Raw genomic sequence first — 15,800 nt, forward strand, 5'->3', positions numbered from 1 at the left:
TTAAATTTGTTTTGTTTAACAACACCACTAGAGCACATTGATTTATTAATCATCGGCTATTGGATGTGAAACATCTGGTAATTTTGACATATAGTCTTAGACTTAGAGGAAATCCGCTACATGTTTTCATTAGTAGCAAGGGATCTTTTATATGCACCATCCCACAGACAGGATAACACATACCACGGCCACTGATATACCAGTCGTGGTGCACTGGCTGGAACGAGAAATAGCCCAATGGGCCCACCGACAGGGTTTGATCCCAGACCGACCGCGCATCAAGCGAATGTTTTACCACTGGGCTACGTCCCGCCCTCTCCTCTCTAACAAATGACATCCCAAAGTCAAATAGGATTTGTGTAAAGGGATTTGTGTAAAGGTATTTGTGTAAAGGGATTTGTGTAAAGGTATTTGTTTAATCCCAGAAATTGCTATATAAATTCGACAACGAAGACATCTGAGAATTGGCCCCAGTACTTGAACTACTTGACGTAACTGCGACGTCACAAAAATCGACGCCGACGTGTTAAAAAATTCCATGAATTATCTCTCAAAGAACAACCCCTTCAAAGCCTGGACACGTGCGCATGACCGGCGAATGGATACTGCGGCGGACTACTTCCACTGAGGATATTGGTGTGCGGCCCGTGAGATTGGGACCAATCTGTAGACAGGAAGACCGTTCCCTCGGACGTGCCGCGAATCCCACCTACCGGCATGATTACTTCTTGTGAGGAAGGTGTCGCCAAGTCATTGATCGTGTTTTCTCGACGCCGCTAATCAGTTTAGTGGCATGAACCAGACGAACTATGCCACGTGGAGGGACATCAGCTGCCCTGCCCTGCCCATGCACTCTTTACTACTGAAAGGTCGACTCACTTTTAGGATTTAACCGTAGTCAATTCTTGTTCTTCAAGATCTAACAGTCTATCGATATTTTATATTAATGGCTATCGCACAGGTTAAAATGATATTCTCGTTAAAGTATATGATAACATAATTTACAAATGCAAAATACAAACACAACTATGGTTTTGTTAAACTCATGTGCTATTCGCTATCAACAGTTATTGACACCGGCCTTCAAAAAACATACAAGTCTGTCGCCATGTTTTTATATACATTGAAACTCAAACTAGTGAAATAGCAGCCCGCTGTTCGGTTTTAAATTGAGAGTAATACGTTTTTCGGCGACATAATATATAATATACAGATAGCGAATTTAACCAAACAATTTCGAAGATTGGCGTGCGACTGAAGCTTTAAATTAAAGCTTCAAAATACAATAGTTTAAAATAAGAACTCTCATTTGTTTCGTTGATTTTCAAGAAACACATAGTATAGGGTGTATACTACCAAATCAAACCCTATAGACGACAATAGTAACATATGTGGCTAAAACTCCTACCTGCAGCGTATCAATCAACATAAACGCCACGGATATAAATACTACCACCCCTCACCCTTAAAGTGAATCAGAAAAAAATTGGGGGTCAAGCTGCACATTTCTGAGATAACGGGTAGGGTTTCTATTCGAGGATTTACGGTAATTAAAAAATTCGCTTGTTGCTTTGTTGGTCTCTTTCGATCTTCTTAAGTGTTGAAATACAATTATTGAAGACACCAAATAGCCGTGGTTTTAGATGTGCTGGGGTGTCGTTAAACTAGGGCCTCCATGAGTCCAACATATTGGAATAGCATTATGCATCTCAGTTCTAATGCTGAACATGGATGCCAAATGATGCCATTGTATTTCATCACGCACATTCAATTTGTGTTTTCCCTCCATGTCTCATAGCCCTATATAAAGTAATCGGCGGCAAACATATGACAAAATGACGTAATAAATATCATTAAATGAGAGTGCTCTTCCTTGCACGGGTACTGGAGTCCTGTGACTCGGCCCGTGCCCGAGTACTCGTGGAGACCCTACGTTGAACAAATATTCCTTTCCTTTGTTTAGATCAGCCATCACCTTCGAGGCAGACGTGTTGGTTTGACCCTAAAATCCACGGCGACTGGAGACTGTACGACAAGGATCGGACGGAGACCGTGATCATCAACAGGAACCACGTCTCCTTCTCCAAACTCGGAGTGTTCGCATGTCGAGAAAAGGGCAGAAACGAAAACCAGTATTTGGCGGTATCCGAGTTTTCAAATGGATGGTGCGTGTTTCTGTAATATAAGAATAAAACATGAGTGTTTTTTTCTACGAAATGTAGGAAACGGATGAGATTATGTTAGTTTATCGAATTTTAGTTCCTTATTTCTGAACCTTCTAATCGTAACTAATGAATCAATGCTTAGACATTTAGCACATTATTAATTTTACAATGTAATGTCGATTTTCATTAAAGGGACATTCCCGAGTTTGTTGCATTGTAAGATGTTTCCGACTAATAAAATATTCCTACGATTAAACTTACATATTAAATATATTTTCTTGTTCAGAATATCAGTGTCTTTATATTCAATGTGTTTCTGGTCGTCTTAATATTTGTAAGAAGTCTAAACTGGATTTTGTCTTCAAATAATTTCATACGTACGAAAAAATATTTTTTCGGAAATAAAATGAAATTTAACCTCGTATAAATATTAGAACGATCAGAAACACGTTTAATATACAGCCACTAATATTTTATGCAGAAAAATATATGTGATATGTAATTACAGTCGTCAAAAAGTCTCTGTTAGTCGATAACACCTTAGAAAATTGCAGCAAACTCAGGAATATCCCTTTAAAGATGCTTGATTGAGTTTATTTCATATTAATTTGCAGGATATTGTGTCTAGTATTAAACTGTTTGTTAAATATATAATGGATGTTAATAGTAACCATCTAGTTCATTTCATTGAGTATGTTGTACGTTCGGTACAGATAAATAGGTAATCAAGGTAGATGTTATAATGACAGACTGCTAATAACCAAACAAACAAACAAACAAACAAACACACAAACAAACACACACAAGCACATACACACACGAGAGAGAAAGAGAGAGGGGGGAGAGGGGGGGACGAGAGAGACAGAGAGAGAGAGAGGAGAGACGGAGAGAGAGAGAGAGAGACGCCATAGGAGGAGTGGGGGACACGTGAGAGACGAGAGAGAAAGAGAGAGAGGGGGCTGAGAGGAGACAGAGAGGGGAGGAGATGAGAGAGGAGAGAGAGAGAGAGAGAGAGAGGCTAACGAGGAGCGGGAGAGGAGGGGGGGGGCTGGAGAGGGGGGAGAGGGGAGGAGGAGGCGAGGAAGAGGAGGAGAGGAGGGGGGGGGGGGGGGGGAGGATGGGGGGGAGGGGGGGAGGGGGGGGGGGGGGGGAGAGGAGAGAGGCGGGAGGATGAGGGAGGGAGAGGGGGGGAGAGGAGGAGGGGGGGGAGGGATGAGAGAGAGAGCTTTTATTTAACAACGCACTCAACACATTTTATTTATGGTTATATGGCGTCAGATATATGGTTAAGGACCACACACACACACACAGAGAGAGAGAGAGAGAGAGAGAGAGAGAGAGAGAGAGAGAGAGAGAGAGAGAGAGAGAGAGAGAGAGAGATATCAGATAGAAAGGTTCACTGCGAATTATGAATTGGGCACTGTGGTAAGAAGTGTTCAGAATTCTCAACAGGCTGACTGTGGTCGCTGTAATTGAAACTAATTCTTGTTGTAGTTCGACAAGGTACACGTGTGTCGAGTTTCACAGGAAAAACAACAATGTGCTGCAGTATAGAATTGGTATGTATCATTCGTTTATTAACAAAACTATCCTTAATCATCATTTTTCAAAATTGAAAAAAACAAACCCCACATTATTTGTTCTATTAAATTATTTGTAAATTGTACATACAATACAAATACAAGTTAATGTAATGTTAAGGATCAGTAACGTATGTTATAATTTATAAGCCAAAAAAGCTATCAACTATTATATTTATATGACTTGTATCATGCATGAAGGAAATGTTTTATGTAACGACGCACTCAAGATATTTTATTTTCTGTTATATGACGTCGGACATATGGTTAAGGACTACACAGATATTGAGAGAGGAAACCCGCTGTCGTCACTTTATGGGTTACTCTTTACGATTAGCAGCAAGGGATCTTTTATATGGACTATCCCACAGACAGGATAGCACATACCACGGCCTTTGATACACCAGTTGTGGTGCACAGGCTGGAACGAGAAATAGCCCAATGAGCCCACCGACGGGGATCGATCCCAAACCGACCGCGCATCAAGCAAACGCTTTACCACTGGGCTACGACTCGCCCCTTGCATCATGCATGAAGAAGAAAGAAAACAAAACACGGAGTACATCGTCTTTATATTCGTTTACTGGGTAAACATGGATTTATGAGTAATCACTTTCCTACTCACAAGAGTAGTTGTATTACCGATCTCATTTATCATCACCATTCGTAGCGTATACTTTATTTATATAACAGTAGTTAATATATATGTTGTTACTACTTGCTTTTCAGGTCGTTCTGTGAGGAAAGATATGGAAATGGATGACTTGTGCAGCTTTCACGAAGATCCCTTTCCTCTGGGCGATACATTCAGAACATTCTACTACAAAATACTTGTCTGTGAGTATTTCCCTTTTGAAAGATACCTTCAGAATATTATACTACAACATCAGACCTTTCAACTACAACCTCCTTTTTATTTTTGGTATTACCTACGGAATATTCTGCTACTAAATACTTGTCTGTATTTCCATTTAGAAAGATACCGTCAGAACATTTTGCTACAAAATACTTGTCTGTGAGTATTTCCCTTTTAAAAGATACCTTCAGAACATTCTACTACAAAATACTTGTCTGTGAGTATTTCCCTTTTAAAAGATACCTTCAGAACATTCTACTACTGAATACTTGTCTGTGAGTATTTCCCTTTAGAAAGATACCTTCAGAACATTCTACTACAAAATACTTGTCTGTGAGTATTTCACTTTTAAAAGATACCTTCAGAACATTCTACTACTAAATACTTGTCTGTGAGTATTTCCCTTTAGAAAGATACCTTCAGAACATTCTACTACAAAATACTTGTCTGTGAGTATTTCCTTTAGAAAGATACCTTCAGAACATTCTACTACAAAATACTTGTCTGTGAGTAGTTCCTTTTTAAAAGATACCTTCAGAACATTCTACTACTAAATACTTGTCTGTGAGTATTTCCCCTTTGAAAGATACCTTCAGAACATTCTACTACAAAATACTTGTCTGTGAGTATTTCCCTTTTAAAAGATACCTTCAGAACATTCTACTACAAAATACTTGTCTGTGAGTATTTCCTTTTTAAAAGATACCTTCAGAACATTCTACTACAAAATACTTGTCTGTGAGTATTTCCCTTTAGAAAGATACCTTCAGAACATTCTACTACAAAATACTTGTCTGTGAGTATTTCCCTTTTAAAAGATACCTTCAGAACATTCTACTACAAAATACTTGTCTGTGAGTATTTCCCTTTAGAAAGATACCTTCAGAACATTCTACTACAAAATACTTGTCTGTGAGTATTTCCTTTTTAAAAGATACCTTCAGAACATTATGCTACAAAATACTTGTCTGTGAGTATTTCCTTTTTAAAAGATACCTTCAGAACATTCTACTACTAAATACTTGTCTGTGAGTATTTCCCCTTTGAAAGATACCTTCAGAACATTCTACTACAAAATACTTGTCTGTGAGTATTTCCCCTTTGAAAGATACCTTCAGAACATTCTACTACAAAATACTTGTCTGTGTTTCTATTTCAAATTATACCTTCAGATATTCTACTTCAAAATACTTGTCTATAAATGTGTCCCTTGTACGAATTACTTGTCTCTGAGTATTTCCTTTTTGAATAATACAAAGCATTCTACTACAAAATACTTGTCTGTCTTTTTTTAGAATATGAAACAAACAGATTATTACGTGTATTCGTGTCCGTTTTGAAATCATTAATTTTAAAATAAAGAAGAAGAAGAAGATGTTTAACGGTGACAAGTGTACTCTGTATATTAAATATATGCACTATGATGAATAAAATACTATCTAAACAACTACAATGACAAACCGTTTGTTTCAGTGGCTAAAGACCTGTGGCCGTCCTACTGCGGTCTGGTATACACTGTGTATTAAATATATGCAATATGGTGAATATAACACGATCTGAGCGACTACAATGACAAACCGCTATGGGGGGTTTTTCAGTGGCTAAAGAACTGTGGCTGTCCTACTGCGGTCTGGTGTACTCTATATATTAAATATATGCAATTTGATGAATAAAAACACTATCTGAGCAACTACAATGACAAACCGCTATGTTTGTTTCAGTGGCTAAAGACTTGTGGCTGTCCTACTGCGGTCTGGTATACACTGTGTATTAAATATATGCAATATGATGAATAAAAACACTATCTGAGCAACTACAATGACAAACCGCTATGTTTGTTTCAGTGGCTAAAGACTTGTGGCCGTCCTACTGCGGTCTGGACAGCACCATCCCGTTCAACGGGACGTTCAACGGCGAGTGGTGTGAGGGGACCGTCTCGGACTGGGACGAGGACACGTGCACCACCCGGGGGACCATCATCCTGAGGTCGAACACGTGCTCGTCGCTTCTAGTGCCAGCAGGTTGGTAATCAGATTGTCGTGATGACACCCTCAGTAGCTGGGTTGCAGTATAGGTTAAAAGCGTCAGTAATTAGATTAACGTGATTATACCCTGAGTAGCTGGATCTTAGACATTCGTATTTGTGTTATAGATAGGTTTTAGAATTTCACTGTCACACACACGCGCACGCACGCACGCACGCACGCACGCACACATATATATCAGTGGCGGATCCAGAAAATCTAAATGGGGGTCCCAGTGACACCGAAGGGATTTCTTGGATTCTCCAGCGTAAAAAAAAAAAATAATAAAGTAAACATATAACTGTCGCAAAATGTAGGTGGGCGGGCCCCTGCACACACACACACACACACACACACACACACACACACACACACACACACCCTAGATCCGCCACTCAATATCAATATCTAAAGGATAGTTTTTGAAAATACATGTAGTGAAACAAAACGATTTGTAATGTACATTTTTATAACTATGAAAGAAGAAAGGGGAAACAGTATGATTTTATGTATTTAAAGAAGAAGATCTTGATTGTCATAATTCGGGTTTCTTCTCCAGAGTTCCAGTGTTTATCGTACATCAAGGAGGAGGAGAGGTCACTACAGCAGCTTCTCATCACGAGGAGTATGGACGGGAGGAATGAATTCAACTGCTGGGTAAGAACAGAATAGAATAGAATAGAATAGATGTTTAACGAAACCCCAGCACGAAAAATACATCGGCTATTGGGTGTCAAACTATGGTGTCAATGAAAACAAATAACTGCTGGGTAAGATACCTTTACTCACCAACGATTACAAAAAGAAAGAAATGTCTTATTTAACGACGCACTCAACACATTTTATTTACAGTTACATAGCGTCAGACATGGTTACGGACCACACAGATATTGAGAGAGAAACCCGCTGTCGCCACTTCATGGGCTACTGTTTTTCGATTAGCAGCAAGGAATCTTTTATATGCACCATCCCACAGACGGGATAGTGCATACCACGGCCTTTGATACACCAGTCGTGGTGCACTGGCTGGAGCGAGAAATAGCTCAGTGGGCCCACTGACGGGGATCGATCCCACACCGATCGCGCCTAAAGCGAGAGCTGTACCACTGGGCTACGTCGCGCCCACCACCAACGATTACGTCTGCTATAGCACTACGGTGTCGTGTTGGTTACCTCGAATAGCAGCAGATGCTAAAGTCTTGTTAAATATGAATTGACATAGTGTTATTGGTGGATCATTGTAGCTTTATTTTAACACTTTACCCCAAGATCAGGCGCAGATCTAACAGAGGTGGTCCGTAACATTTATCATGTAATGTTGTTCGGTGGCGTTGATATAAAAATTCCTCACATTTATATAAAGAGAAAGGGGGATCGGGTTCCTTAGACCCCACCTAAGTCGTCGCCTGTGTATGGACTATTTCCAAATTGCGTAAAAAAAAAATAATAAAAATAATAATAATAATAATAAAAAATAAATAAATAAAAAAATTGTGATGGACAGAAATGTAGTCACACAGATATACATAAAGAGTTTAGGCGCAAAACGCGATATATCCATTTTTTCATTTTCAGTAAAAGTGTTTTTTTAAATTGGTGTATATAGCGTTTTGATATAAAAAAAAAAAAAAAACCCGGGATTTACCCAATACAATTTCATAAGGATCAGTCGCGTTTTGCGGCATATCAGTGGGCCTACGATTAGCCCTTACTGACATACAATAATGGCTTTAACTAAAAAAAGAAAGAAAATGGTTTATATCGCGTTTTGCGCCTGAACTCTTCACATGTTTACGACAATACTATTTACGACCTAATTGTCGTAAAATGTTGAAATAAAGTTGATGTAAATTTTTATTTTGTTGAATGTTAAATTAGCGTTCGGATAGAAGGAGGTAGCTCCCTCCAAAGTTTTGTTTTATTAAATATTTTTTATAGCAGCACCAGACTCCATTTGTGAATCCAGCTCTAAGTTCAGCCAGCGAACGTTTCGCTAACGTTGTCGAACTATTTTATTGGTTGCCGACGTGGCCATTTGGTTTAACGTGAAGCGCATAAACCAGTCTAGTGGACGTTTTTTCTGCTCGGTCTGGCTGAACGTAGCCTGGGTGCTATAAAATCGTATTTTAAGCTATCCAAAAGTCAAGACTTCTCCTTATACCCTCACAAAAGACACTGCCATATGTTTCCTTAATACTGCCAACCTAGCGAAAACATAATATCTATTGTTAAACAGAAACGTTAGCTGCGGAACTGAATGTTTACATAATTTATTACTGAATACTGTAAACATTGTATAGCCCGTCATCATTTTTCCGTGGGTGGGGGTCACCATTCGGTGACCCCGTTAGGTATGACCGTACTGTCACAAAGGGTTTTTGTGTGTGTGTGCATCATGCGAACAGTTCCATTATAACCCGTTTTTGAATTAGTGTGCGAGTTAGTGGCGTATGAATATTACAGCAAACGGACTAATTTCCTTCAACGAAATTGCTTGACAGGTTCCGTACATTTTGAACACCTTTACGCAGATTTGTTTCTGGTTAGGCAAGTCATGCGCAGTACCAGTCGACAAAGAGTGTTAAATATTTGATAGAGAGGGACTCTGCCTGTAAATCAGGTTTACACGACCCTGTCTCGTCCGCTAATTGAACACCAGGCCTAGGATTGAAAATATAAAAAATGCAAGAAAACGAAAGAAAATATAATTGAAAAAGTAACTGATTAAAGAACGTTGTGATTAATTTTTAGAAAACACCTCGAACCGGCGCGTGAAATGGGCTGTATTTTCTATTAGCTTCGATTAATAGTGATGAGGTTAGATCTGTGAATTGATATGCAATTTGATGACGTCAGCAGTTGACATGCAAATGGATTATGTTATCTGTGACTTGGTGATGTCATCAGGTGATTTATTTACAATTCAATATCAATTCAGTTTAATTTCAATTTATTGCACATTACCAAACAATCAGGTGTCATGCAGAGATAAGAATTATGTAACAATAACAACAGCAGCAGCAGCAACAACAACAACAACAAAGTGATGGTATCTTTTTGTGAATTGACAGTTAAACGAAGATGGCATCAGTGAATTAATGTTGAGGTCATCGGTGAATTAACATGCCAATTGTTAATTGACAAGCAAACTGATGTCATCGGCGATTTTCTAACACGGTGTTACTGATAACCATTAAACACAGACATGCATAATGACTGAATAAATTAATATGTGTATGAATGATGCAGGGTTCGAAATAGGAACTAAAACCTGGCCTGCTGTTATGTTTTTAAAATAACAGAAATATGATCTGCTACGAAACAAATGGCATTCTGGAATTAAGGAAGGAAGGAAATGTTTTATTTAACGACGCACTCAACACATTTAATTATTGTTATATGGCGTCAGACATATTGTTAAGGACCACACACACACAGAGAGAGAGAGAGAGAGAGAGAGAGAGAGAGAGAGAGAGAGAGAGAGAGAGAGAGAGAGAGAGAGAGAGAGAGAGAGGAAACTCGCTGTCGCCACTTCATGGGCTACTCTTTTCGATTAGCAGCAAGGGATTTTTTTATATGCACCATCCCACAGACAAGATAGTACATACCACGGCCTTTGTTACACCAGTTGTGGAGCAGTGGAGAAATAGCCAAGTGGGGCCACCGACGGGGATCGACCCTAAAACCGACCGCGCACCGAGCGAGCGCTTTTACCACTGGGCTACGTCCCGCCCCTCGGCTGGAATTAAGACAGGATATGGTTTGGGATGGTGTGTGAACACTCAGGACCTCTGATGTATTTTACAGCATTATGGAAGCCCTGGTAATTTTGATTGCTCTTGTGGGTTTGCTGTGTTTTTGTATCGTCAACTGATGCGTAAGACTTCGTCCATTATGGGGGCGGGACGTTGTCCAGTGGTAAAGCGCTCGCTCGATGCGCGGTCGGTTTAGGGTCGATCCCCGTCGGTGGCCCCATTTGGCTATTTCTCCACTGCTCCACAACTGGTGTAACAAAGGCCGTGGTATGTACTATCTTGTCTGTGGGATGGTACATATAAAAAATCTCTTGCTGCTAATCGAAAAGAGTAGCCCATGAAGTGGCGACAGCGGATTTTCTCCCTCGATATCTGTGTGGTCCTTAACCATATGTCCGACGGTGGGCCCATTGGGCTATTTCTCGTTCCTGTCAGTGCACCACGACTGGTGTATCAAAGGTCGTGGTATGTACTACCCTGTCTGTGGGTTGGTGCATATAAAAGATCCCTTGCTGCTAATCGAAAAGTGTAGCCCATGAAGTGGCGACTGCGGGTTTCCTCTCTCAATATCTGTGTGGTCTTTAACCATATGTCCGACGCCATATAACCGTAGATAAAATGTGTTGAGTGCGTCGTTAAATAAAACATTTCTTTCTTTCGTCTTGGAATCGACGAGTTTTGTCGTTGTACTTGTCTGCTTGTAATAATCGCCTGTTTCTATTGCTGAATAATTCACAGGTGGTGTCGAGTTTCGTCGTTGGTGGTCGGTGGCCGTGGAGGGTGATGTACCAGATGGCGACCACGCAGTGCTCGTTTCTCACCGACGTCGAGGTGAACACCGTCATTAAACCAAAGTCCACGCTGTACCTGGAAGATCGTGAGTACCGTAGTACATGTAATTCCAGTTCTAGGGTTTGTCCAGGCGTGAGTACCGTAACACCTTTAATTCCAGTTCTAGGGTTTATCCAGGTGTGAGTACCGTTACAATACCTGTAATTCCAGAACTCGGGTTTGTCCAGGCGTAAGTACCGTAACACCTGTAATTTCAGTTCTAGGATTTATCCAGGTGTGAGTACTGTTACAATACCTATAATTCCAGAAATCGGGTTTGTCCAGGCGTGAGTACCGTAAGACATGTAATTCCAGTTCTAGGATTTATCCAGGTGTGAGTACCGTTAAAATACCTGTAATTCGAGAACTCGGGTTTGTCCAGGCGTGAGTACCTAATACCTGTAATTCGAGAACTCGGGTTTGTCCAGGCGTGAGTACCGTAACGCCTGTAATTTCAGTTCTAGGGTTTATCCAGGTGTGAGAACTGTGATACCTGCGATTCCACATCTAGGGTTTATCCAGGTGAAAACTATCGATCGTCTCATGTTCGTACATATTTACTTTGAATGAGTGCGGGTCAATAAAATTATAGGAATAACATCGCTGATTGAGCACTCGCCTGGGGTGCAGCGGCGTGTAGGATCGATCCTCTTCGGTGGTCTCCTAACGAGTGTCCGACATCTGATATATTACAAGACTTGGTATTTGATGTCTTGTATCCAGTGTTGTAAATATATATTTATTATATTTTGCTGTTTTTATTATAAAGCTTATAAGTTGTATAACTTAAAGAAATAACGAAGTTGCACTTGAATGTTTATGGGATAGTACAAACTTTGTTCTGTTTAACTATACCACTAGAGCAGATTGATTATTATCAATCATCAGCTATTGGATGTCAAACACTGGATAATTCTGTATATAGTTTAAGAGGAAATCTGCTACTTTTTGCCATTAGTAGCAAGGAGTCTTTTATATGTACGTTCTCATAGATAGGACAGTACATTCGCTGATATATCAGTCGTAGGGCGAAACTTGACAAACCCCAATGGGTCCACTACGGTGGTTTAGTCCTACATCCAAGCATCTAGGCAAGAACGCTACCGACTGAGATAGATCCCTCCCAGTGGGGTAGTGCATTTACATTTTAAAAACGTTTGTTTTGTTTAGCGACACTACTAGAGCACATTGATTTATTAATCATCGGCTATTGGATGTCAAACATTTGGTAATTTTGACATTTAGTCTTAGCGAGGAAACCCGGGGTTTTTTCCATTAGTAGCAAGGGATATTTTATATGCACTATCCTACAGACAGGATAGCACATACCACGGCCGTTGATATACCATTCGTGGTGCACTGGCTGAAACGAGAAATAGTCCAATGTCCCCATCGACGGGGATCGATCCCAGACCGACCGCGCATCAAGCGAGCACTTTATCACTGGTCTACGTTCCCCCACCCTACATTTACATAAACCAAATTCCTCAGCTGCTTATTAAAAGTGATAGTATATGTAGTTGCAGAAGGTTTATTTTCTGCTGCAGGGACATGCTAGAAACTTATTTTCTGATTTGTTTTCCACTTTTTCAACCACTGCTAAAACATTTTTAACTTGTTAGCTGTTGATTACACAGAAACCCGTTTCGTTAACGGTACAGGCAGGCACTTACCATATGAATCGTTGTGGTGGGTTCGAATTCCGTCAGTATACTTTTTGTATTTTTATCTTCATGAGAAGGATAAGGATGTTTTCTTTAAAACATTAACAGATGCGGTCTGTAATAAAAGCAAAAACTTCAGATATGTTGGTTCCGTATAAAAAACACTTGTACTTGACTTATGCTAATGTGATGACAATGTGTTTAACAAAACCATTTGTATTTGACTTTGTTTACAAGTATCCTCTCCTCCAAGATAGCATCGTTAGGGTGACCTATCCTGTCGTAATGCCAATGTGTTCTAACGGCTTCTAGATTACGGTAGCCACACTCACATGGCTAGTGATATTCAACGATGGGCTAGTAAATAATTGATATTTCCATGCCCGACCGCTAGTGAAAAAAGTCAAATATTTTGTATATGAATAGACTGCCCCCACCCAAACCCCCCAATGTTAGTGTTTTAAAGTTATATCTCCCTCTTTAGGTGGCATATCTGATTATTACTATTATTTAGTAAAACTGTATTAACTTAAAGTAAAATAGGGCTAGTGAATTTTTAATCATGGCTAGTAAATTATTTAAATCACTGATATCGTGTCTAGTGGATTTTATAAAAATTCTATAAGCCCTGAGTTCTAACAAAACCATTTGTATTTTTCTTGTCTACAAAGATTAACCTCCTCCAGGATAGCATATCCACAGATATTGAGGCAGGCCTGATACTAAATGTCTATCTAACATTTACTTTCAGGATCCAGGACAAAGATCTGCAAGCCGATGGCCCTTTCTCCCGTGACCGTGTCTCCCGAGGTGCTGAACAGGAAGTCCACGGACCGCGGTTACATGATCCACAACCCAGTGAAACCAGGCGTTACGCTTCACAACGAGCCGCGCTTCGTAACCCCACTTGTGGAGACAGTCAACGAGAGACCTTACCTTGAGCAGAGCGTGGACGCCAATGCTTCCAACCAAATCCACCTGACTCTGTGCGTGTTACTGGGCAGCATTGCATTGGCTCTCGACTGGAGGTGATGACTTCTACGTGGTAGAAGAAAAACAACTGAATTCTGATTCTCAAGACTGTCCATGTGATCGGTGTTTTTGTGTGAAGATGCCAGCGGTCGTGGAGAAAGAGGAATATGTTTTTGTAAAGGGTTTTGTTTTCCTTGCGTGGATACTAAATGAGACGTATGTAACGATGTGCTAGCACTGTGTCGCCATGTAATCGAGTGTATATAATTCTGAACGTATTCTAGTTTCGTGAATGTGTCTTGAAGACGGGGATATGTATCTTCATGCAGTACTTGATAATCTACAGCGAAACCTGTATATAGCAAAAACCTGTCTATAAAAGGTCAGCCTAGACATCTACAGAACATGGCCTTTATTAACAGGTGGTCTTTATAAAGAAGTTTTATTTTGTAGGGTATGGTCATCACTAAGGTGCCCTTTATAGAAAGTTGGTTGTTGAACAAGGTGGCCTCTATAGCAGGTTCCACTGTATTTTAAATGTGCGAATGTTTGCTGATCACTAAGTGCCAAACTGCTTTCACAGAAAACAAGACAACGGGTGTAGTCAGTGTCCATGTGTGTATAATGACCGCTTCTAGACGTGTCCAGCTGTGTGTGTGCAGTAACCGCTTCTAAACATACAGTAACCACTTCTAGACATGGGTAGAAACCACTTGCAATCATGTTTGTTCAGTAGCTGCTTCCAGACGCATATATTCCGAAAACGGCTTGTAGACTCACGTGTTATACTCGCTTAGACCAGTTTCTGGATGTGTGTGCAATAACCACTTCTAAACACCCCTTGTCTTGGACACACCCACCGAGGAAGCTCTGAGAATGTGCCCAAGACGGTCGTGCATGAACCTTCAGTGGATGTAAGCACGAGTTAAATGGTGTATTGATTGATTGACTGATTGACTTTTAAATACATCTGGAGATTTCTGAATGAAATGTCGTTGTCATGATCACATATCCCTCTCTGTGTTAGTCCAAAGGATGTTTTGACAACGTCGTCACGGAATGCACTCATGAATCACTGTCAAACTTGCTGTCATAGTAATGATGTCAGGTTGTTCACGAAATATGTGTGCATTTTCTTCCATCAATGAAACCATATCTACTTGTAAAATCGGTTCATTACGCCAAAGTGATGAAGGTTTCCCCCAAAACAAATAAATAGTAATGTATCGTTTTTGTCAGTGATATGTTATGTATATATTGTAACCACTGCTGGCTACCACACCACACCAGACATGCAAGTTCTGCTTTTGGACAAGTGTCTTCATAACAGTACCTGCATCTACACGTGTGTGCAGTAACAATTGCTACACGCATATACAGTAAACACGTATATAGACACATACACCCCATACCGCAAACTCACGTAATTAAAGGAAATGTTTTACTTAACGACGCACTCAACACATTTTATTTACGGTTATATGGCGTCGGACATATGGTTAAGGACCACACAGATATTGAGAGAGGACACCCGCTATCGCCAATTCATAGACTACTCTTTTTGATTAGCAGCAAGGGATCTTTTATATCCACCATCCCACAGATAGGATAGTACACACCACGATCTTTGTTACACCAGTTGTGAAGCACTGGCTGGAACGAGAAATAGCACTAAATTAAATTCAATAATCAACTTTACATGTACAATAACTACTACCACACGTCATGTATATGCAATAATCACTTCTATCTGTGTAGTATCTATTTCCAGGCGTGTGAAAAGTCCGTGATCCTACTGAGTGCTTCTCTGGTGATTTTGTTAAAACATCCACAGCGACCATATTGTATAAACCTATACAGTTTATTAATGTTAATTTAGTTTTTGTGTTTTTAAATGTTCTGCATGTAAAATCTTTGTATGTAGTGCAGTTCCTAGACGTACATATACAGGCC

The 15,800-nt window shown here is 40.1% G+C and overlaps 1 protein-coding gene across 1 annotated transcript in view; it reads left to right on the plus strand.

Moving 5' to 3' along the window:
* The window catches only part of LOC121375935, a 36,534-nt gene extending 21,145 nt beyond the window's left edge, over nt 1-15,389 (plus strand). Inside the window, exons 8-14 of the mRNA XM_041503660.1 lie at nt 1,964-2,165; nt 3,660-3,724; nt 4,475-4,582; nt 6,446-6,622; nt 7,185-7,282; nt 11,119-11,257; nt 13,627-15,389. Coding sequence (XP_041359594.1) covers nt 1,964-2,165; nt 3,660-3,724; nt 4,475-4,582; nt 6,446-6,622; nt 7,185-7,282; nt 11,119-11,257; nt 13,627-13,907 — 1,070 coding nt within the window. The 3' untranslated portion in view covers nt 13,908-15,389. The remainder of the gene's footprint in view (nt 1-1,963; nt 2,166-3,659; nt 3,725-4,474; nt 4,583-6,445; nt 6,623-7,184; nt 7,283-11,118; nt 11,258-13,626) is intronic.
* Nucleotides 15,390-15,800: the final 411 nt, after the last annotated feature.

The sequence above is a fragment of the Gigantopelta aegis genome, chromosome 6 (assembly GCF_016097555.1).
Source record: "Gigantopelta aegis isolate Gae_Host chromosome 6, Gae_host_genome, whole genome shotgun sequence".
Lineage (NCBI taxonomy): Eukaryota > Metazoa > Mollusca > Gastropoda > Neomphalida > Peltospiridae > Gigantopelta > Gigantopelta aegis.